The sequence below is a fragment of the Numida meleagris genome, chromosome 7 (assembly GCF_002078875.1).
Source record: "Numida meleagris isolate 19003 breed g44 Domestic line chromosome 7, NumMel1.0, whole genome shotgun sequence".
Lineage (NCBI taxonomy): Eukaryota > Metazoa > Chordata > Aves > Galliformes > Numididae > Numida > Numida meleagris.
Window position 1 is genome coordinate 26688760 of NC_034415.1, and position 23972 is coordinate 26712731.

Consider the following 23972-nt stretch of genomic DNA (forward strand, 5'->3'; position numbering starts at 1 on the left):
GAGTAGTGGTGTGCTGCCATTTATTGTGTTTGGAGAAATTAATGTTGCTGTAAGGGAATTAATTTGCTCTATCAAAAGCCACACTCTGGTGAGGGACCTTGTCTGAAACCTGACTTCCTTTTGCTTGGTTACTTTGCTTAATCCTTTGACTAACCTCACCAAGTGTTTGAAGCCTTGAACAATGGTCAGTTTGCTCAAGCTCAGTGTTCCCAAGGAAAGCTGTGTGCTGGCTATGTGTGCTGATGCTTCCAGGTCTAACTATGTAGTAGTTTTAAATGCCCAATGAAGGTAACAGGAGACAATATATTTTTTTAAATACAACCTCTCAATTGAAATAGATATTTGACTTCCTATTGCAGTTTAGTTTACTTGAAATACTGAGCTTGAAAGAGTCTGTTTTTCTGAATCGATTGAACTGAAGCACTGCTGATGCTGCATAATGGCACAGGTCTGTCCGGAGGGCAAGTGCTGGACAGAGGGATCTGGATGGCTTCATTGCCAATTTTGCTTTTTATTTGCATTGTCATTTTTGGATGATTTTTATAACCTCTCCTTTGCTTATTAAGGTTTTAAAAATTACAGTGGCAGAAATAGATTTATTTATGTATATGCTTCTTTTTCCTCTCATGTCTAAAACTTTAGACTGTAGTTGTGTGTAGGAAGATTTCTAATATGTTCAGCATGACAGTATCTGATTGGTGTCTTTCTGCCCAGATCACTGGACTAAGTCTCAGGATTCAGTTCAGGGGGCTGACTGAGGGTTATTCTTTGACCCTTGGCCAAATCTCTCCATTTCTTTTTCCTCTGTTTGCCATTTTTTTGAGGGAATGGATTAATATTTCCATCCCCACATGCTATGTCTGATTTGTCTAGACAATACATTTTTGTGTCTAGGACTGTGCCTCATTATGTGTTTTTCAACAATGCCGAAGACAATGGGCTTGAATCTTAGTTGGATGTCTGTAATATAAAACAGAATGAAATTAATTAAAAAGAAAAAAAGCAGTCTGCTGACTCCTTGCCTCCCCTTGCCTCATGACGTGGTGAGGCAGATGTGGGTGGATAAGATATTCTTAATTTGTAATTTTTCATCCAACTCAACATGTTTAGCTAAATGCATCCCTGGTAAGAATCCACCGAAATTATTGGATGTACACAGGGGATTAATCTGACTTGCCATGTTGCACTTGGGATGGGCGTTTCCCTGCAGGTCTGATGACATAACTTCTAGGAAAACTGAATTTAAAAATCTAATGCTCTGAGGCTTCTATTAGCTTGTTCCTAAAGAGAAACAACTTACTTTTATTTTTTAAATCGAACTCCGTAACAAATAGTAAAAGGAGTATCTTCTCATTTAAGTTTGTGAGGTTCTTCTTCTCTTGTGTGAGTTTATTTGACATTTGCAGTGTTTGATGTTTGTTTATATTTACGAAAGACAGGCTTCAATAGATTTCAGCAAACAATTACAGACATGTACATCTTCCCAATCCTGACTAAATATCTGTATGCATATAAACACATGTGTGTGTGTGTTGTTTCAAACCTCTGGCAAGATGTACAAAGGTTACATTCTTAAGGTGCCTTATACAACCCAGGACTTTATTTATGGGGGCTGATCCTTACAGTCTGAGTGTCACAGAAGTGCTTTCCCCAACCATATGTCATTGAGTTTGAAGTATTTCTGTATAATACAACATCAATCTCATACCTCTTCTGTAGAACAGAAAACATCTATGCTTTATATTTCTCAAGAGACTTCTGAGCCCATTATCGTGGCAATTAGAGGTCACTCTTAGCTCTGGCTGGGATGGGCAGTTGATAGTGCAATTTAAAGGACATGGCTGATTCTAAATCCTACGCTGCTATGGAGTCTTTGAAAATGATCCTATTGTTCTGTTGTGTTTTTTTTTTTTTTTTACTTGCAGAGTGGCATCCAGTGTTTAAATATAACATGGAATCTTGTCAGGGAGTGGCTGTAATCAGAGGAGATTAATTATAGCTGTGGGTGTAGAAAATTGCAGATGTGTATTGTATTTTTCAGGCAATAAAATCTTTCCCTTTAAGTAAGCAACATGTTTGCTTAGAAAATTCTGTAATGTAAAAAGCTGGCCAAAACCTCCTGAGAGTTACAGCGTAAACACCAAACACTGCAGTGAAGTTTTGGTTAATTACTTTTCTCACCCTTTGCAGAAATAATTGATTTTTTTTTTAAATTTTCAAATTGAAAGACTTTCTTCCCTGCTCGCTTGTGTTCTCATTGTTGCTAAGGGCCCTGAGTGGGACTTCATCACAGGTTTGTGGCTGCTCAGAATCCTGCTTCTGCGTGCTGTGTTCTTACAGGAGGCCTGAGAGCCCATGGGAACACATCTGGCTGCCTCAAGACGCTTCCTCACTGAGGTCCTGGAAAAAATATGCAGGGAAACATGTTATAGTTCTACAAGCAACTGTATTGTATTTTCTTCCTGGTTACTGTTGGGAACTTCTATGATACTGAGATGAAGTCTGATCTAATATCTCAAACTCAGAAAAGAAACTCTCACCTCAGTGGAAATGGAACAAAACTTGATGCCTGCTACAGCCCAGTGCATTTCCTCTTCTGATAGAGCTGGTTTTTATATACTAATGTGGTGCCTGTATCACTTGCTCAGAGATGGGAAGGGATCCCAGTGCCTCAAGGGCTGTGGTGTACCTATTCTCTAAGAGCGGAGCTCTTCCATAAAAGTATGGTACTATTTCATGGGCTGTGCTTTGCCAGGAAGATTTATGGTAGAGGAATGGAGACAGACCTGTTTTGCATTTTTGAACGAAAGCTTTGCCCCCAGTTCAGTGAGTCTTCTGACTTTTCCAGATGTGAGAGAGAACAGAGCTGCTGAGTAGAAGGTCATGATTTTTTTTTCATCAAGCTTTAATCTCATTGATTGTGAGGGGATCTCTGAGGACCATACGAGTTGACACAGCAACGTTAAGGAAAAAATGGAGAGCATATACTATATCTTTGCTGAAACTCAATTAAATACTTTCAAAACATATTTTAAGGAGAAGCCTGTGCAAAATATGTAGCAGTAGAAGATCTGAGACTAAAAGATAAATTAGGTTGAAAGCATTGGGAAGGTCTTACTCAGACATTGTTGTTTCACTGCATTAGTTTCAGTGTGTCCAGCTTAAAGGTCGCAAGCTGTTCCCTATCCTGGTTGCAGATTTTTGAGGATTGGTAGCTTCCTCTGAACTTCCGTACTTGTAGGAAGAAGTCTTTTCTACTAAAACTTACTTCTTTGAAACTGAAGTGCTGTTTCCTGAGACTCAGTTTTCCTCATGGTCAGTTCAGTCAGTACTTGAAGATGTTTAAAGTGGCATAGTGAAGATTTCTGGAAGAAAAGATTCAAATAATTTCTGGAAGGTTAATTCTTGAAGGTTGAGATGTGAAGTTAAGTCTTCCTTCAGTTGTAACGTGACAAAATTGCCATTGACCTCACTTAGCAAATACTGGCTTTATATTACACCATGCAGAAGGAAGGGAATTAAACCTAGATTAATGAACTTTTTTTTCTTGCATGGAGTTTTAGTGAAAATTTTGAACAGGGGAGACAGCTTTGCTTTTGCTATGTTGTTTGAATTCCTTAAAAACTCTAAATGGCAGGCAAACTGCTTTTTATTAATTAGAATTATTATTAATGTTATTCAGAGCATAGAAAGGATGAAGCCAGTAGAATTTCTGTTGCTAATTAGAATGATTTCCTTGCTACCTTAGTTGCCTGGATTTCAATCCTTATGGATGCAAAGACTGAAAGTGGAGACCTTTGAGTGCAATGGGAATGTGTCTGCTAGTTGTCCCAAACTTGCTTCTCCATCCATCTGTTTTTGTTTGGCATGTTTGATGTTATGTTTGAGGACAACCCTTGTCAGGCAGGAGTCATGTTGTGCTTCTGTACTAAGACAATGGATTTGGGCGAGCAGGAATTTCATAGGGTTTCGGTCAAACACATTAATAATAAAAAGAAGTGATGTGTTGTAAATATTAGGAACTTGGGATTTGCAAGGTTGGGTAGATGGAACAGACCCTGACATGTTTTGGTTTGTGTACATGCAATTAAAGAGCTGTTGAATAGGTGAAATGAGTAAAATGCAGACAGCACATGTGAAATGGTGCACACCCAGACTTACTTGGCTCTGTGGTTTAAAGCTAATCTGCCCAGGAGATCTATAGTAGTGACTGAGTGACAACAGGTGCAGCTCTTCTTGAGTTCACTCTGCTATGAACTCAGCTCACAGCTCTTTGATTCTTTTTAGCAAGCACTTGACGTGCACAGCATGTCATACATTTTATACATTCCAAGTCTCAATGATTAGATGTCACATTTTTTCTCCCATTACCTGGGAAATATTCCCTTAAGACAAATTACCCTCTTCTTTTCCTGTTTTTCCCCCAAAGCAGCCAACTACAGCAGGTAGGCAGAGAGACTGGTATGACAGGTAAAACAGTGGTGTATATGGAAGTAGTAATCTGGTTCTATTTAAAAGATCATGTACTAACATACATGACATTAGCTGTAATGGAGCAGAGAATAATTGCATGTTTCCCTATTGCTCCCTGATAATGTCTGCTGTGTTTCTTGGCTCTTGAAGCATCCATGCTTAGTTCTGTTTAATATAAAGCTTGGATGGTGGGAGTGTATGTGCTATGTTTTAATTTTTTGTCTGGAACATTTTAGTAAAAAAAAAAAAACCAAAAAAAAAAACCCACTTGTTTTTGTGAAAAAACCTCAAGACTGGTATGCATAATTTGAGAGGACATTGACAGCTTGGTCCAGATGTCAATATGTGGAGAAGTTTGTTTGAGCAGAACCTAAGCCTTGAGTTTCAGCTTGAATTCAAAATGTGTTTTAAATTTGAAGTTTGCATAACAAAAGGAAAAATATGTTTTGATGTTTTGACAGTTGCACTCCATTGCTTCAGGTCTCCTTCTTGCTTTTAGAACCTCATACGGCTTTCTCAGTTGTTGATTGTTTGTGGCATTAAATAAATCCGTCCAACAAACTACAGAAAGTTGCTTTATCCTACTGCCTGGTATTTCTTTTGGGACTTAGCAGTGCTTTATCCTCGCTTCTGCAGGGCTTAGCTTTGCTCACATTCCTCAGCAGGTGCACTTGGTTCATTACCACGAAGTCCTTGTGTGTGTGACCCAGCTTGCAAGGACATTATTCATTAAAGTGATCCATATTTTGTTCTTAAGCTCTTACAGTACTAATGATGCCTGCAAAATCAGTTATGTTCATTAGTTTGAATTCATCTCTGACCTGTTTGGATGAATGAAGCAGATGCTTTTCCTTTGGAATCAAGAGCGAAGCTTCTATTGACTTCAGGATGATCAAGACAAGAGTACTTGCCTTTTAAAGCTGGTAGCTGACTCATGTTGCAGGCTAACTAGCCTTGCACCCACCATCTTGAATGGCAGGTCATGTGAGTGCCTTATGAGGTCACGAGTACCTGAGTTGCTTTAGCTGTGAGTCTAGCTTCCCTGTACCCTTTTGAAGGTTAGTGAGGGCGTATGGTTCTTTCCAGCATTTTGGGAGTTATCAGTGTATCCTCAACCACTTCAGACTCTTGAAACCTCAGATTTTCCTTACGAGGACATACTGACGTTCTGGTCATGCAGGACATCAGCACATATACAGCCAGTTCTCAGCAAGAGATATTAAAGAGCTCAAAACTGGATGGTAACTAAAAGGGATTGTGTAATATGCCATGCTCAGCCAAATCTACTTTGTAATGAATGTGGCAGGGATTTTTTTCCTGGGGCTCTTGGATGCAAATAGGATCCTATGGTTCTTTGTAGACTAGAATTTGTTAAAAACCAACCAAACAAACCTATAAACATAATCATATTCCTGTTGGAAAATATGGTTTACATAACATAAAATTTTCCATGTGAAAGTGTTGCTTCTTCTAGTGGGAATATTCTGAGCAGAACATTTTGTTCTGAGCAGAAAAGAGGGAAATTATTTGCATTTGGAATATGCTTGAAGAGTCTTCTAATTCATTGTCTGTCAGCCTAGCTAAATAGGGCCTATGCTTCTGAGGGCTTCTGCACCATGTCTTCTGAAGTCCTGTGTTGGATGAAGCAGCCAGGAAAGGATGGCTGCCTGGATTATTACCTATAAACTCAACACCTTTCAACCCAGTGATTCTGATAGTAAAGTAAAGGGAGATTTAACTTCTGTCCATCTGCTTTTCAGGATCAGTTGCTGCAAGTCTGCTATTTATGACCAAACAATTGAGGTAGCACTGCCAGCTGGGGGTTGAGGGGGAAAGGAGTATACTGCAACAAACATTAGTGCTTTTTCCATTTGATGTCTGTCTTTCATCTCATAAAATCTAGGAGTTGCTGGTGACATAAATGCTTTGGTTCCTCAGCTTCCCCTTTACTGACCAGTCTTTTTGGATACAGACTTTCCAAGTTACCATTTGAGCTGTTACATCATTGTGGTGATACAATGGAGGGAAATTGCCAATAAAACTAATATGCATCTATGCCATTGTACTCAAAATTGGAGAAACATGAACAAACTATTCTCTCTGTGCCTGTAGAACACTTCAGGCTATACAAATTGAGCAACTGTGTGTAATTATTGGAGCACCTTATCAGGTAAGCCGCGGAAACCTGAGGCTAACACATCTAGGTTCTTTTGAGCCATGTAGTAAAGTTAATTGGTCATTGTGAACATGTCAAGCAAATACATTAACTGAAATTCCTGAGCTATTATCTAAGAGAGCAGAATGCCCTTCTGTGCTATACTTCTTTCTCTTAGATACTAAGGATTTGTACAAGGCTGTATTATTTAATTAAACATGCATACACTTTTTATGTGTAAATTAAATAGCATGGGTGGAATAAGGAGCTTGAATCCCAGAGCCATGTAAACACTTGCACAGCACTTACGAAAAGTGTTTTGAGGTTCTTGTTGTGGTCATGCAAATAAAAGCCTAGCAATGTAATAAGCTAGTATTTTAGCTCAGATTTGAGGTTGGCCTTCATATCGAAACCTTCCATCTACATAGATACACCAGCTAATCCATTTGGGAAGAGAGGTTATTCTCAGTTCCTATTTTCTATACTATGTTACAAATTTAGCTAGGTATCAGTCACTTATCCTTTTTTTCTGTAAGCACTTTGCATTTATAAATCTATAAAATTGCATGAAAATGCTTACAGCTCCATCACTACTTCCTGTGAGAGTATGTTCAGCAATACCCAGTAAGGAAGCTCCTGAATTTAGCGGCTGTGCTTAGCACAGGCCACTCTGTCCCCTGTTCACAATGTTTTACTGAGCTGTACAAATAATGAGGAGCTGTATGGAGGAACTGGCCCCTGCAGGTTTAAAACCTGCTCTTTGGGGCCCAGAGAGCTGTCTAAGTTTCTCTTTGGATAAGCACAGATAAAGCATCATGCTTTACAAGCTTTGAAAGTGAGAAGCCATGACATCTAGTTGTCATCCTTAGGGCTTTTTTGAGGCTGTGGCAGCTGTTCATAACATTGATCTAATTACAAAAATACATATTCTGTTGTGATGATAATTTGGTATGATTTAGTATTTACCATGTTTGGGAAAACGTAAAGCGCTATTGTTTCACTACATGTCTACATTTTTTTTCTAACATCATGAAATGATCTGTCATTTTGTGTCCTAATTTTTCTTTTCAATAAGAGGTTTGAGCTGATTTGGGGAAAATGTTTATTTTTTTCTAGTATTTTAGTCAGACTAGAATGTTTTTAGTCACTCAGTCTTTGTCAATGGTCCGAATTAGATTACAAATGAGTCAGAAATAAGTTCTTCAGTGTAAGACACTGAAGAATTGATCCTTTAAAGGTCTTATCTCTTTGAGAACAGTTAGGATATTGTGCATCACAGCTTTCTTGTGCTTGTTAGGACAGCAGTATTCTAAAGACTACAGACAGCTGAAATTTTCAGTGCTGCTTACCATTATTAATACCTTTTAGTTTACTGACTTCCCAAGAATGATTAAATACTAATCTGCAATAGTTCTTAGTATTCAGACAGACAACAGTCTGTGAAAGTACTAAATCTTCTGGAACATTATATTTTGGGGGGAAATGGGATATTAGGAGTATGGATCACTTTAGGAGACATAAAATCTGTTTGTGATGCTGTACTGTTCACCATTCACCATTATCAGCAATGAGACCTGAAGCAGGAACTCGATGTTGCATTCGCTTGCATAATGGCTAATGCTATTTCAACATTTCACTGAACTGTCATCAGCTTCTACTGAAATGCAGAGCTGATGATAGTGATACTTAAACACGTCCTGTACAGAAGCTCTGATAGTTCTGTGCAATTTCACTTGAACACATTCACCTGACAAAGGCATTTCTATACCTGCAGGTATTGAGGCTGTGCCATTTAATTATCAGCGCATGCATCATCTCCTTTAAATTGTAATTCAGCTTGAACTTAAGAAATAGAAAAGGTTTTCTAAGAACATACTGCGAGCAAAATATTGCTACTTAGGTACAGCCTGGAGAAGCAGCAACTTTTCCCTGAGCTGCTTGCTGAGGAGCTGTTATGTTCCTGCCATAGTAGCTGCATGGCCTGTTAATTTGATTGATGTGTGCAATCAAGTGGCTAGACAAGGAGCTGTTTCAGCAGGAAGGAATATTAAACATAAGGTCCTTTTAAGGTGTCTCAAGGCATACACTCCAAACAGTAACCAATTTTAAAAAAAATTTTTTTGATGTTGGCTTTATGCTTGGAACACTTGACCATTGATTAGAAACACGGTTTTGTACAAACGTTTTTAAAATGATGCGTGTTCATTCTCCTGATTTTGTGCATATGTTGTCTCCTTTCAGATCCTTATGTACGCTAGTGTGCAAGTGGACGTACACTTCAGATGGAGGTTGGGATGACAGTTTCTGGAAGATGATTGGTTTGGAAGATTTGGTGAAGGATAAATATGAAAGAATAGGTATGTTGGAGGGAAAAAATGTTTATAGCTGCTATTGTTAGCATGTTTGTAACCTATACCAATGTCCCTTACAGTAATTTTCCAAAAAATGTACTTTTGCTTGTTAGTGTCTTCATAGTGTTTCTCCACTCTCTTTGAGCCTGAGTTTAATTAGAATGGTAGACTTGCTAATAGCAATTCCTACAGCAGATATTCATTAAAAGTCCATAATGTTAATATACCAGAAAATTTCCAGGATAACTTTATTAGACTTTCCCTGTTAAGTTAATGGACTTATAATGGATGTCCTAAGCAGACATGTCATTAACAAGAATATTACCAGACATGAATTAAAATATGCTCGTTCATCAAAGTTAATTATCTGAAATTTCCTTTGATTTTTTTATTAATGTCTAGTACTTTGAACAAGTTTGTACAGCGGTTAAAATGCAGCAGCATGAAATAGAAATGGCATAGGGAGGACTGCAGTGGAATGAAACATAATGAAATTATAAACTATTCTGATCATCACAAAGTATACTGTAAGCCATTTTCAGATATATCAGATAATTGTATCTGAAAACTTCCTTGAATAGATTTCAGCATTTCCCCCCACCGATAAAATTGTTTATGCAAAGGTATAGAACCTACTGGAGTATAAGGCTTTTAGCTTCCTGAGGTTTTAGTTTGAATACCATTCTTATAACATTTGTCACATGTGGCTTTCAGCAAATCTTCCGCAGGTTAAACTAAGACTTGCAGTAAATACATGTTTTTAGCAGAAAATAGAACATCTCAGCAGCTGATGGTCTTGTGAAATAGTATTTTTAAGATAAATTATTTATGAACTGTAACTTAAGACTTTAATACAATATTTATGCAATACACTTAAAAGGCAATGCAAAGCAATTTGCCTCTTTAAGTAACTCAACATACATGTTTCAAATGATAAAGTAACCATTAATAGAAAGGACCTTTTTGTTGTGATGAAGCCTCATAAAGCTAATATATTAAATATATAATTATATATATGGTATATCAATATATAATTGATATATATATATGAATATATAATAATATAATATATATCAAAATTTGGCAAGACAAAAATAATGAATTTGCAATGTAAGGTTTATAATTTTTTCAAAATGGTATTTACAGAACAAATCAGTAAATTAGCTTCAGTTGACAGGTGCTTCTTGGGGAAAAAAAAAGTTTATTTTCAGTTAGCAGGAAAAGCATCTAGTTACTTGGGCACTGGTACTGATTTTCAAGCAAATAACCATTAGAATGCATGGTTGTGTATTGACTGGAATTGGAGAAACAGAATCTGACCAAGAAAACTGCACCAAATCATAGGCTAGAACTTGAAGCTTCTGAAGAACACGTACTGTAATCCACCTTGAAAATTCGCCCTTTTTAGATCTTGGACTCATTACCTTGGATGTATCTAAGCTATAAGACACTCTTTTTTTTTTTTCATAATACTGGTGAAACCTGGCCTCAGGTAGAATGTATGGTTATTTCCATGACCATTTGTCTGACCTTGCCTTTCCTAAAAACGGAAGATGTTATATTCATTATATTTAACTGTGATAAAATCTAGGAGCAGGACAATGAGCTTCATTCACTTCCCTATGAAGAAGGAGCTCCCTATATGAGTGTGGAAGCCAGATAGTAATTACTCTTTCCTTCCTTCAAGTTAAACTTCTAAGCTGTTCCTGGTAGTCTTTTAGTAGGGTCTAGCTTCAGAAGGAGACAAAGAGACACCAAAACAAACCAACTCACCCCTGCCCCCAAGCTGCCACACCAGTCTCAGGTCTCTTTTGTATACTGGGGAAGGGTCACTGTACTTGTGAGAAAGGGAGTTATAACATTGGTTTATTGAGTGTTAAGTGTTACTTGACTTGGTAGGAACACTCTTAATGAGCTCGGCTTTCCTTTACTTAATTTAAATTAATGAGAGCAGAATAGGTCCATCTACCAGAAAAGTGCCGTTCAGTCACTGCAGCAGCACTGATCAAGCTGCAGCTGGAACAGTCTTGTATTGTGGAAGACCCCTAGCAGCTCCAGAAGCCTCAGCAGTAGCGGTGAGGCAGCACCATCATGTAGACCTCCTCCCAAGAGCCCACAAATGCTGCACTAAGCACAGTGAACACAGTATCAAGCCTTGGACAATCTCATTGAGTCTGTATTTCTAATATTGCTTCAGGGCAATGTCCCATGAAATGAACGACCTCAGCTCCCATTAACTTTAACAAAAGAAAAGCTATTTGCTTGAGTAACTCATATGGTCAGCCAGTGTGTGTGCTTCAGGGAGGTTCATATACTGTGCTGCACCTAGCAGAACAGAATTCTAAGCAGTACGTTTAGCTGGCTCACAGATTAAGGAGCTCAAAATTGACAGATAACCTAGGTAGGAGTAGGTTGGTGGGAAACTGTACAAGGTCAAAAACTCCTCTTCAAATAAAAATATAAACAGGACCCTAATAAGTCTGAAGTCATTCTTGTGGAATTTCCCTTTTTGTTCTCCTGTAGAGCATGCCCAAGCCCACATACCTCTGCTCAAGGTTTGTTTAGCTCAAATACAAAGATATATTTTAATGCCTGCACATTCCCACTGAAAAGAGAGATAATGATATTTTTCTCCCGTATCAGTCCTAAAAGATTAGAAGCACTAGGCTCTGAATCATCATTTCTTTCTAAAGAAAGCAAAAATCGCAAAACAAAATTAGCTGAATTTTCTTACTATAACAACAACAAAAAAGTAGCTTACCAGTTGAAAATAGGCAGAAATGTTATTCATTTTTAAGACTGTAATTGAAGTCAGTGTAGTTTCCAATCAGAAGATGAGTAGTTATGACTGGAAGGTTTTTTTGAAGTAGCTTTAACTTTCATGACACTGAAAATATATATGGAAATTACCTAAGTAAAACTTATTAAATGTACTTATTGTTTTTATTCTGACAAATACACTTTTCAACATCACTTTTAAAATGTCTTGCCCTTTAAAAATCTATTTACTGTAATCAGAGCTGTGCTTGTGGTTCCAGGTAGCATGCTTCTTGTAGTTTCAGTTTAATTTAACATATAACCCTGTTGATTAAGGATGACCCTCACTTCTGACCTTTAGCATCATCCACAGACCTTTCCCACATCAAAGTGTGGGTTCGCATATGAAAATTCCCAGGCCTTTGACATTTTACATTTCTCAGAGCAGAGTAACCTTTCAGGGAATCCACAGAATAAGCTGTCTGTGTACATTGTGAATTTACCGATCACTTTTGTGAAGGTAAAGATTTGTATCTGGAAATACTTCAAAATTTAATGATCTCATTAATTTGCCCACCAAAAGAGCAGAAGATGGCTTGTATTCAAAACCACTGTGAAAGCGTAGTGTACTACAGGCATTAGCATTTATCTGTTGTGGTGAAAATGCATGACAAGTATCTCTTTGTGGTATTCTAAAACCTAGAAGGACATTAACAATTCCTTTAAAATTTCATGTGCTGTAGACCTTTTAGGGTACTGAAGCGTGTATTCCATTTGGAGGAAAATGACTGATAAATTTTCACCACAACTCTCTACTTCAGGGGCTACTTAAGGGACCAAATAATGATTCCTTATTGAATGGTAATATTTTATGCCAGGTCTCTTTTTGTTTGAAGATGGCTCAGTTTACCTGGGAGAACACTGTGGGTAGTGCCCAGCAGGTTTTACTGTTCTTGTACATCTTGTGTTGAAGGCTGACATAGTGATTCTTGTGAACTGCAGCTTGTCACCTTTCATCTGTGATAGAAAAACATACAGATTCCAATTAACTTTATTACTAATATATTAGTATTTTTTTTTGAAAAAACTTCATACTTGGAAGTATAGCCCTGCAATAATAAGGATGTCATAAACCAGTTTCCCAGCTTTTTCTGAGTAAGGCTTTAGAGCCATGTACTCCGAAGTGAATAAGTACACATCTGATAATTTTGGGTTCTTTATGAACATGTGAGGCTGTTAGAATTCTGTTATGTTTCATTTTTTGATAAGAATGCTTCCATTTTTCTGCAGGTAGCCTCAGTCAATATCCAGTAGGTTTTCTTCTCCTTTTTTGGAGGGCCATTTTCATTGTTATAATGAGGAGTTCAACTTCACTCTAAAAGTGCTTTATGAGTGGTGTTTACTGCCATATATAAGTGCAATCGTCTCATCCTCTCAGTTCTGGCACTCTGGCTATGCTTTTGTGTACAGCCCTAGCTCTTTGCTATATCTTGACCCTAACCCTTCCCTTCATTGCAGGACACTGAGGCCCGGAAGTCTGATGGTTTCATGTGCTCATGTAGGCCATTTCTCAGTGTCCTGAAAAGAAAGATCTGTTGAATTGCAAGACTATCTGAATGTTCATTTCTAATGTCCTTTAATTTGTATCACTTACTCATAAATTAATATAAAGAAAACCTTATACAATTTAGGACTTCGACAAGATAGCTATGACTCTCTTGATATATGTTGTCATTCTCAGTGTGAGAAAGCTTTATAATATGCAGGGTTTTCAAATGTAGGTAAGTGCAGCCTTTTGGTCTTTCAGGCATTCAAACAAGTAAGAAAATTGCAAGCTTTTTATTCATGAACGTTTTATATGAATGGCTATAGCGTTGCATATGCCATTATCTACTTCCATATACAAAACTAACAGAGATAATGGTATCGTGTACTTTGCTGTTTGCACTTAGCATCCTCTTACTTTTGTATTTTGTTAGAAGTGCTCAGTTTTAATACTTCAAAGTTCTATTAATTCATTTACTTTTAGGGTGAAAATAGAAGAATCAGTACAGGGTAGGGGAATAGAGTGAATATTAACTTACACTACAGCAACTGTGAAGGGAATGGTCAATCTATTAGTTCTGCCAATTTTCTAACTTCTCTAAGGCCTTTGATCCCAGATCTTCCAAAGTTTATGAGGAATTTCCTTGAAGGCTGGGAGAGGCGGATGATGATTTTTATTCAGGTCAGCTCGTAACTGCCAGTTCTTCACAAAACTAGATTGTAAGAATGAGCTTTATACATCAGGCTTTGCAAATAGCAGGGAACAGTAAGTAAAACATTTCTCTTACATACGGAGTCCTTTTATCTTTTTTGTCTTCTCCTGTTCCCAATAAATTAAAACAGGTTACAATTTTGAACAAAGTTAAGATGATGAATCACAGGATATTTACACTTATCTGTGGAATTTACAAGTGAAGTGTGTTCCAAATAAATGAATATTTTTCTGGCTTCCTGTTGTTTCAAACCATCCAAGAGCTGCAGCAACTGTGAAGGAGGTGAAACTGGCACAGTGAAAAGTGGTTTTAGGGTTCCTCTTTCCTCAAAGCTTGAGGCATTTTTCATAATCTGTGATTCAGCAGTAAGAAGTTAAAAGTACTTTTTCTTTGAAAAGTGACGTAGTCCTTTGATTTCTACTTTTTTTTTTCAAGTGTTGAGGTCACTGAATCGCATGAATGGTTGAGCTTAGAAAGCACCTCTGGATATCACGTAGTCTGAATCCCCTGCTCAAAGCAGGGCCATCTGCAGGAGGTTGCTTATGGCTCTGCCCTAAGTTTTGAGTATTTCCAAGGATGACTGCTCCGAAGTCAACCTCTTCCAGTGTGTTGGCCAGCCTTCCTCAATAAAAACACTTGTTCTTATGGTTAAATGTATCTTTCTGCTTGTGGGCATTGCCCCTTGTCCTGCTACTGCATCCCACTGAGAAGAGTCTTGCTCTGTTGTCTTTACTCCCTCCCGTTAGATATTTACATGCACTGCTAAGATCCCCCTCCAGACCCTTTGCATCACCAGGCTAAAAGTCTCACCTCTCACCCTCTCCTTGCGTGATGTGCCTCTGTCATCTTTGAAGCACTTCTCTGACTTGCTCTATTGTGCCTGTGTTCCCTGTGTGCTCTGGAGCTCAGGATCAAAAAACATACTCCATATGTAGCCTCTCTAGTTCTGAGTAGGGAGCAGGAATCACCTCCACTAACCTGGTAATGCTCTACCTACTACTAAGGCCCAGGATGCTGTTGCCCTCTTTGCTGCTGGCATACATCACATGGAGTGTAAGCCAGTGGTACCTGCAAGGACCTCCACATCGCCTCCTGCCCACCTGCTTTCCTGACAGCCAGCCTCCAGCTTGTCCTGGTGCACGGGCTTGTTTCACCATAGTGCAGGATTTGCTTGTCACGTTCTTGAATTTCATGAATGCACCATGAGCTGAGTTCTCCATTCTGAGATTTTCTTCCTCTTTCCAATAACTGCTCTTCAATAGGCTCGGTTGAACTGCTTCAAAATGTAAAAGATAAGATAGCTCAGGTCGTCTTCAAGATGTTTCCTGGGTGACAGTTTTCTTTCCTCTTCTGCTGTAAGATCAGTAATCCCTTCTCAGCAGGTTGAGTTCTGCTGGCAGACTGTACCTCTCCACTTCCTCTCTCTCATGCAAGACTTAAGGAGTACCGTGGAGTGTTCTTTCATCTTCAGGCTTCAGCATAGGTTAGACAACTAATAGTAAAAGCTTAAAGCTTTCAAAAAAAACCCCTAAAATTACTCATGGTCCACTGTCAGAGTTCAGGTCTCATTCACTGTCTTCCAGAAGAATCACATTTTCTGTGGACTTCTCTTCCTGTTAGATATGAAAACTAGGAGCTAATTCTTTGAACTTGTTGCTTTAATAGGTATAAGAGAAGCTTTGAGCAGACTTTGAGCCTATTATGATTGCTTAATATTTAAACTTCTTAAATTGTCATCTTTTTTTCACATAGTTGTTAAAAAAAAAATAGCAAAAGGAAAAAAAAAAAAAACAACCCCCGAATTCTCAGAGAAGTTCTAGACTCATTTCTTCTTTTTTTTATTTGAATTTTTTTTCTCCCTGTTCTGAATTTCTTTGTCACCTAGTTTTTGCTTAAGCCGCATGCTGAGATGTTAAAAAAGAGATTTCTGCTGGACTGGAGTGACCTGCACCGACTGAAATTCTCTGTTAAAGAGAAACTATGAGCTTTTCTTGAGGTTTTTCACCCAAACTCTCACATGAGCTGTCACACTTCTCAATCCTTATCATTGCTTTCCTGACTCATTTCTGATCCCTTTATCATCATCAGTATCCGTATGGGTATTAGAACTGAATACTGCACAAATGTGGTGAGGAGTAAGGTTGTACAGGTATCAGAAGCTTAGCTGAAGGATTCAAAAATAATCTTTCAGTAACTGATCATGTTATTTTTAGTCTGACAGTTCTTTTGGTTTTCATAGAATCACAGAATGGCTTGGGTTGCAAGGGACCTCAAGGATCATCAATTTCCAACCTCCCTGCCACAGGCAGGGCCGCCAACCTCCAGATCTAATACTAGACCAGGCTGCCCAGGGCCCCATCCAACCTGCTCTTGAGCACCTCCAGGGATGGGGCATCCACAACCTCTCTGGGCAGCCTGTTCCAGCACCTCACCACTCTCTCTGTGAAGAACTTCCCCCCGAAATCCAACCTAAATCTTCACTGCTTCAGCTTAAAACCATTCCCCCTTGTCCTATCACCATCTAACTTTTTGAAAACAGGGAAATTATTTCTTCAAAGAGGAGTGGCTATCATTTGAGTTATATTTTAAAAAATCCAGTAATAGGAAAAAGTATGTTAAGTAGAAATCCATAATTAATACAAGCTAAATTGCATGTGCAGTCTTAGCGATATGCTGTAGCAAACCAGACTCTGATTACTTGCAGCTCTGAAAATACAGCAGTAGTCACACCATCTACACTGATGCTTGTTGAACTAGAGGATCTGGAGACACTGTTAGGAATAACATACTGGAAGGTGTCAGAAATATAAATGATTGGTGCATTGAAATTACTGATTCCAAAAAAAAAATGAAGTCAGGTAGCTGAATTTAAATGCAAACATGTTACATCTAGGTACTTAGTAAGACATCTAAATACGTGTACTGTATACCTCCATGCATGTCAGCTTAACGAGCAGTGAACCATGCATTATAGAAGATGTTCATTCTGCACTATTTCATTGAAATCTGGAAATGACAACTCAGTCACGTCCATCAGCGTGCATGCCTACTGATCCAATGATGCAGAACGTTTTTTCTTTTGACCTTTAACCAGGAAAGCTTTTCGTTTCTCCATTAAGTAGCTCTCTTTCATTTGGACAAGAAGGAAATAGTACTTGTTGCTGTAGGCCCCTATGGTCTCCAAACCAACTTTTCAGCTTAATGAATCAAGATCTGCCTGCACATAGGTTGTTTTTGCCAGTATTTAGCAACCTAACATGTCTGCCTTAAGTAATTACGTGTTAGGTAGCTGAGATGTAGTTGAGCCAGAAGCATAAGCTGTATGGCAGGGTGGGATGGAAAGGACCCAAATGAGATTTGCCTCAAGCTACTGTGGCAGCTCACATAGATGGAGATGAATTTTGAACTGAAGAAAGCCAAAGTGATTTTGTTGAACAGAGTGGTTTTCTCACTTTTAAATAAGCTGGCCTGTAATAATTTGTTTTGATTTTCCTGAAAGAAAATTCTCAAGTTTTCAACTACCAACAGGGAAATTTTATGGCGGATATTTCCATATTTAAAAAAACAAAAAATAAGACTTTTTCTAACACCCTTTTTTAACCACCATACCTTCATTCCTAAGAAAAAATGAATACTATTTTCTTGTCAACATGAGTGTCCTGCTACGTTCTTCTCTTACTGTTAGCCATTTCTGCTCACCAGCTATGTTTAAAAATTGTATGACGTACTTTATTCAGCAAAATATAATTATTGTGTGTAATAGTAATTTATTCTACGTGAGATGGGATTTTAATGACATAACAGTCGAACTATATTACTCAGATTCTTTGCATATCCCAGAATTCTGGCATTCTGTGATTATTATATAAAATAGAAATTGCCTACAAGCTTTGTAAGGAACTCACCACATAAATGTGCTATTCCAAGTATTAGCAAATCTTTGGAGAAAATGCTCTATGAAGCTTTTAAAACTGTGGCTTGGAGGAGAGGAAAGAACACTTGTGTTTCTTATTACTTGCATTACTCGGGTGGATGGTGCATATTTCTACTAAGGCCCAGAGAAGCTGTGTATGCCCCATCCCTGGAGGTGCCAAGGCCAGGCAGGACGAGGCTATGGGTGACCTGATCTGGTGGGTGGCAGTCCTGCCCACAGCAAGGGGTTGGAGCTGGGTGGTGTTTAAGGTCCCTTCCAACCTAAGCCATTCTGTGATTTTTAAAAAGCATTTAAATTGACCTGTTTTAGGGAGGTGCCTAGGAAATAGAGACAGAAGGTTTCCTGTGTTAGGTTTCTTTCTGAGACTGCTGGGATTTCAACAAGAGATTGATATATCCCTTCAAGTTTGCTCGTGTCAAGTTGGTGAAGAAAAGGAACAACCCCTTTTCCTTTTCTTTCTTCTGCACTTTTATGCACTAACACAGCCAAATTTAATTGCATATGCAGTGCACTCATGTTCTGCATGATGGATGAAAAGCTGTTCTCAAGTGGATGAGTATGTCATAGCTGAGTTAGCTGGCCCCCTGCTTTCGTTATTTTAAAAAGATCTATGTACTAAAAAGCCAGTTCTGTTAAATATTAGTAAGACTGTAGAGTGAATTTTGATCACTGAAATTGACTGAAGATGTATTGTCTGCCTTGTGTGTTACGTCTGGTAAATAGCTGGTTGCTGTGGTGACTGCCTAAAAGGTAGAGGGTCATTGGTACCACATAAATTCTTTAAACAAAACCCGATCATAGCAAATTCTAACATTAGTCTTCAAAAAAGGATTAAAGAGGAGGAAGAGATTCAGACAGCTTTTTCCTTTTGTAAACTTGCTGCTTTATAGGGGAAAAATAGCTAGAAATAATATGTCTCGTACAAAATGAAAAGGTTGTGGACTAAGGCATTGCATTAGTGAAACAGCTGTATGAATGTGAAACAGAAAGTTCTCCAGCTTCAGCCATTATGGGTTTGTTTGGTTAGGTCTAATTTTGGAAATCGTTATAGCAAAGGTAAACGGCTTGCACAGGAGACTACTGTAAACAAAGGACTCGATACATTTACTTTGGCAGGAGGCTTGAGAAGACTCGCTCCTTTCACTGCTTCTTTTATACAGCCCTCTGTAATACTCTCACTGGCTGCCCGTGTATGCAGGCGGCTCTCATTTCCCTTCCTCCCTCTCTGGCAGCTTCTTTTCCCTGACAGGTAGGATTTAAGGGTGGCAGCACCTGCTGTTGAATTCCTGGTGAGTAGCTGAGCAACGCCTTTATTCTTACAGTAGTTGTCCCTTGACTTCTAGAGCCCACTGCATTTTGCTCAAGTAAGAATCTCCGTTCTCTCCCCGCCAAGTACTGTGTACAATCAAATACTTTGCTTTTCAGTTGTGACTCCTCTTCAGTTGCATTTTTGTGTCCTTTACTTTATCTTTTAATAGCTTTATAGCTACAGATTGTTGGCATACTGATGCTTAGCTGTTTTCTACTTTTCCAGTGAGGATTAAAGCATGGGAGTAACGATTCCCTTCCTAGGTCTCTGCCCATTCCGCACCTACTTACTCACTCTTGCGTGGGTGGGGAAGCAACTCATGCAATGACAGTGGCCATATAGAGCCTGCTTTTGCTCTTTTGTAAAGCTCCTTGAGAACGTATCGTGTGCATGTAGCAGAGTTCTCACTGATTTCTAAAACTGAACGGATGAAGTAGAGGGGCAGAGTCAGTATTCTGTTTGCTGATTTCCCTGACTGCTGGATGCTGTTGGAGATTCCTCTATGCACTCTCCATGTAAGGGGGACTTTTGGCTGCTGTCGCTTCCCAAACTGTCTGGAGGTGCTTTCAGTCAAGGAATATCATTAAGCTTTACCTAAACTCGTAAATGAGACTGGCCAAACTCTACCTTGAATTCATTTATTAAAACACAAAGTTATTACATTGTCTTCAAATTACAGGAAATCCATCCCTGGGCACTTTCTTGCACACTTGAATCCTGTGGAGGACAGCAGTGCTGCTGGTCACTCTGGTACATCACTTGTAGCAAAGGAGTTGATAGGATCATTTTCTGCTGCCATTAGAAGAGAGGGTCCTCCTTATATCTGGAAATGCTCCCTTAGTGCTCATTAACTAGAAATACAATAATTGAGAAGCTACTAGGGAAAGATTTTATAGTAGCCCTGATCTCTAAATTGGAGCATAACCATGTAATAATTAAACTTGAAAATATTTGACCAGTATGACTGATATAAATAAGCCAATTTTATACTAATGAGCCCCAAATAAGCCAACAGTGGAACTGAGTGCCTGGAAAGATGTTTTATTTCAGATTATTTTCATCTCCTGCTGTATATACAATATATCTGTATGCTTGCAGGTCATGCAGCTGATTCTGAAGAAAAAGATGTGGTTTTAGCTGCATGAACTCTTTTGAACTTCCTACCACCTGCATGGTCTTTGAATGTCAGGTGAAGCACACAACTTTGTTTTACTTGTATTATTTTCTGATGTCTTAAGAAACTAAAAGGCAACAAAAAGAGAAACATCCTGCTCTCAAATCTTACTGTTGGAAAAAATCACCAAAGATGCATCTCTTGTAAAAGCTAGCACAGTGAATAAAAATTAATAAAATGTAGCCTTTTTTCAGTGAGGAGATGTGAAGATGTTATCACATTCTTCTGTATAAGTTAGTGGAGAGCTGGAAATGATGACTTGTAGTTACTGCCCCTAATGTTTGAATAGTCAAAAGTCAAAGTCAAGTCAGAAGTTTTGGCTATGACATACTTGTAAATTTCCAGTGTAAGATTGAGCCTAACTTTTCAGAGGCAGAGGTGTGGCTTCAACAGAATAGAAACTCTTGGAGAAATGAACACTAAGAAGTTTGTGTGCTGTCTAATCACCAAGTGCTCCATGTGTCGCTTTAGTCAGGATGTGGCTGCCTTACATGAAGTGAAGAATCAGCATCATTTGCAGCCAAGCCTAAGATCGTCTACCACTGTGATATATAAAACCAAAGACCAATTTTCCACCTGTGAATTTAATATTATAACCTTTTCATCAAACAATGACATAGCATAACTATTTCTAGAATGTAATGCTCATGGGCATTAGTGTTTTCCTTCTAAATTACAGTACTCTGTTCCTCTTAATTAACCTCTTGTGGACAACGTTTTTCTCCCTTTCTATACACTTAAATGCTATATTTTCAACTGAATCAATTGTGAAAATAGGCTTTTTTTCGGAAAGAAGTGTTGTCAATTCTGTCCCACAGAGTTACGGAACTGAGTAACACTACTGATATATACTATTAAATAAGCACGAAGTATTTGGCTTAAAGCCATAGATGAGCAGGGAGGTATATGAGAGTGCCAGCTATGCCTTTCACTGTCTCTCACCCACCAAATCAGTAGATAAGTAGAGAAGTGTGTGTGGTTCTAGGAGCTGTCAGTCATTGCCTTGGGTTTGGTTAGGCTTGGCTGCCAGGGAGGAGGCTGTGCGGTGTACAAGTGTCCTTAAATTCAGAGTTTCCCAAATCTAGGCTTCTTTTAAGCTCCGAGCAATCTCTACCACTGTGATTTAATTATTGAGACAATATCTTACGTTTTAGCTGGAAAAAAATAAATGTGCATGATGGTAGCAGAGACCATTGCGGCTGGGACCTGTCACAGGACTACTGGTGACAAACCTGAGAGAGGGGGGTTGCGTTGGTCATGTTTGGGGTGGCCATGACATTCTTCATACCTCCAGTGAAGACTCAAAAATGGGTGGTTAAACCTATGAGGAAGTACAGCTGCAACAGCACAGTAATTTGCTGGTTTCTCTTTCAGAGTTTCTGTTACTGTAGCCAACTTATTGTTAGTGGAAGCTCTTAGAGAGGTTGGAAATGGGAGGAGGGGAGATGGGAAGGGGAAGGTTATTGTCTGTTTTCAACGGGATCAGCTTTCAGTGGTGAGCATGGGCTGAGCTGAGTCTCATTCCCATACGTAGAGAATGGCTGCAGGCAGTGTATTCAGCAGCTACCACAAGAACTTGGAATTTCTGCACAAGTATTTCATATCTCTTGAACAGATGCCAAGCAGAATTTAATTGCTTGTGGTGAGATCTTTCTCTGTGGCTAGACAGGGCACTGAATGCTTTTGAACTTTTAAATTACTATGGAGCAGCCTGATCTGCCATGGTTATGCTTAACATACAGATACACAGTGAGAGATATTTCTTAATCAGATAGAGTTCTTTGATGCACTTTTTAGCGTTACGTATACCACGCTAACTTCAGAGAGAGGAAAGGAGTTCTTGTAATAACATACGTGTTTGTTTTTCTGTTTAGTAAATTCACAGGTGTATGGTTTTTCTTGTGTCTGCCCAGGAAACCACGTCTTGTCTCCTGGAGAGTCTGTTGGAAAAGGTCTAACGCCAGAAGCTGCAAAAGAACTCGGTCTCCCCGAAGGGATTGCAGTAGCAGCATCTCTCATTGATGCACATGCTGGAGGACTAGGTACTCAGTCACATATTTGCTATTCTGGGAAACAGGAATGTATTGAATTAATTTTAGAAAGCTGTTTTTTGCATAGCCAGTTTTATATCGCAGCAACTTGCTCAGATGCTGTTTTTATGAAATAGCATAACTAAAATTAAAACAACAAACAATAAGTACTAACGTTGAATATCTGTTTATAGAAAAGCCCTTAGATATTGCTGCTTATTTCTTTGCAGCTGGACTTCCAAATTGTGCATTAACTTCTGTCAGTTCCACTTTGAATTCCTGAGCTGAAACACCGTTGAGCTGGCAAGCCAACGTGGTGAGAGTGTACACCTTCTACTGCTCAGAATTTGGGGGATAAGCAAGAAAAATAAAAATTCTATATTCCGAGCAAAAAAGTCTCATGTCTAAGTTGGTTTTCCTTCTTAGTTTTAGGAGATATTCATCCTTTAAATACTGAAGTGGATACTTTTTCATGGATGTTTATATTAGCAGAACGCTGGAGATGTACCAACAGCAGTGCTTTTGGTCAAGGAGTAAGATTAAGTAAATTCTGTGCATCTCAAGCAGCAAATAAGAGTAGAGGGAGAGGTGGCCTGTGAGAGGCAATCCCCATCTGAGACTTACAGCTTTTTTACAGTACAAGAGTGTGGCAGGGCTAATGTTTTTTCTTTCCCAGCACAATATTCTAATGTGCTCAGTTTCAGATGCATTGAAATATATTTGTGAGGCTCAACTCCTTCATTTTCTTACTCTACGGTTTGGCTTTATCTAAATAGAGTAAAAAACAGAGTGATTCAATGTAACATTTTCAGCAGGAAATTGAGGTTTTTGAGTTTAATAAGTTAGAAAAAAAAAAACTTACCTCAGGAAGTTTCGGTGTTATTGAAACAGTGCTGCCTTTTTGATAACACTATCCAAAATTTGTAATATAAACTCATGCATGCCTGTTCTGAGCAGTGAAAAGTAAAGCATAAGTAGAATGCTTTTAGCTTTCTGTTGTTCCCTACAAATAAGCCCTGTGTATGACAGCTGTGCTGCTATGTAGTCACAAGCCAGCCAGGATAAAGGGATATGAGGATGTATTTTTGAAGACTCTGAATCTTTAGTCCTTGATTTCCTGATTGTTTAAGTAACTTTCAACCATAATACTGTGATAACCATGGCAACCACGATAAGACAAAACCCAACAGACTGATTTGATAACAGAATCTTGCAGTTGTGACCTAAACAAGAAGGTGTTAAGGAAATGTAGCATACTAACCACAACACTTGGCATCTTTCACTTTGTAAAATCTTTGATTTTGAAAATATGAAACGTCCATCAAATGCTTTTGCTATCCTTCTACAGAGCAGAGAAATATTATTTATGTTGGTAGGATTGCCAAATCAGTCACCAAACTGCACACTGATCTATTGAAAAATAATGGTCAAGAGAAAGAAGACCAACAAAAAACATGACTTGTATGTTGCTGCAATGCCATGCAAGCAAGAATACAACTTAAGAAGAGAAGGACAGGGCAAAACTTCCACT

The 23972-nt window shown here is 38.5% G+C and overlaps 1 protein-coding gene and 1 long non-coding RNA gene across 25 annotated transcripts in view; one reads left to right on the top strand and one right to left on the bottom strand.

Moving 5' to 3' along the window:
• The window catches only part of FGGY (FGGY carbohydrate kinase domain containing), a 291340-nt gene that overhangs the window by 201354 nt on the left and 66014 nt on the right, over positions 1-23972 (top strand). For 15 of the 24 annotated variants that reach the window (XR_002441323.1, XR_002441321.1, XR_002441322.1 and 12 more), the window contains 2 exons: positions 8870-8985; positions 22325-22453. Coding sequence is in view for 14 of the 24 variants with exons in the window: in XM_021405281.1 (XP_021260956.1) it covers positions 8870-8985; positions 22325-22453 (245 nt within the window). In the remaining 10 variants the exon portion in view is untranslated. The other 9 variants (XM_021405292.1, XM_021405293.1, XM_021405294.1 and 6 more) reach the window with 9 other exon arrangements.
• On the bottom strand, positions 12-23739 carry LOC110402817. The gene is made up of 5 exons (XR_002441325.1): positions 23304-23739; positions 12647-12753; positions 11741-11866; positions 3269-3365; positions 12-2400 (listed from the first exon to the last, which is right to left on the bottom strand). It is a non-coding gene; the product is annotated as an uncharacterized LOC110402817 (long non-coding RNA).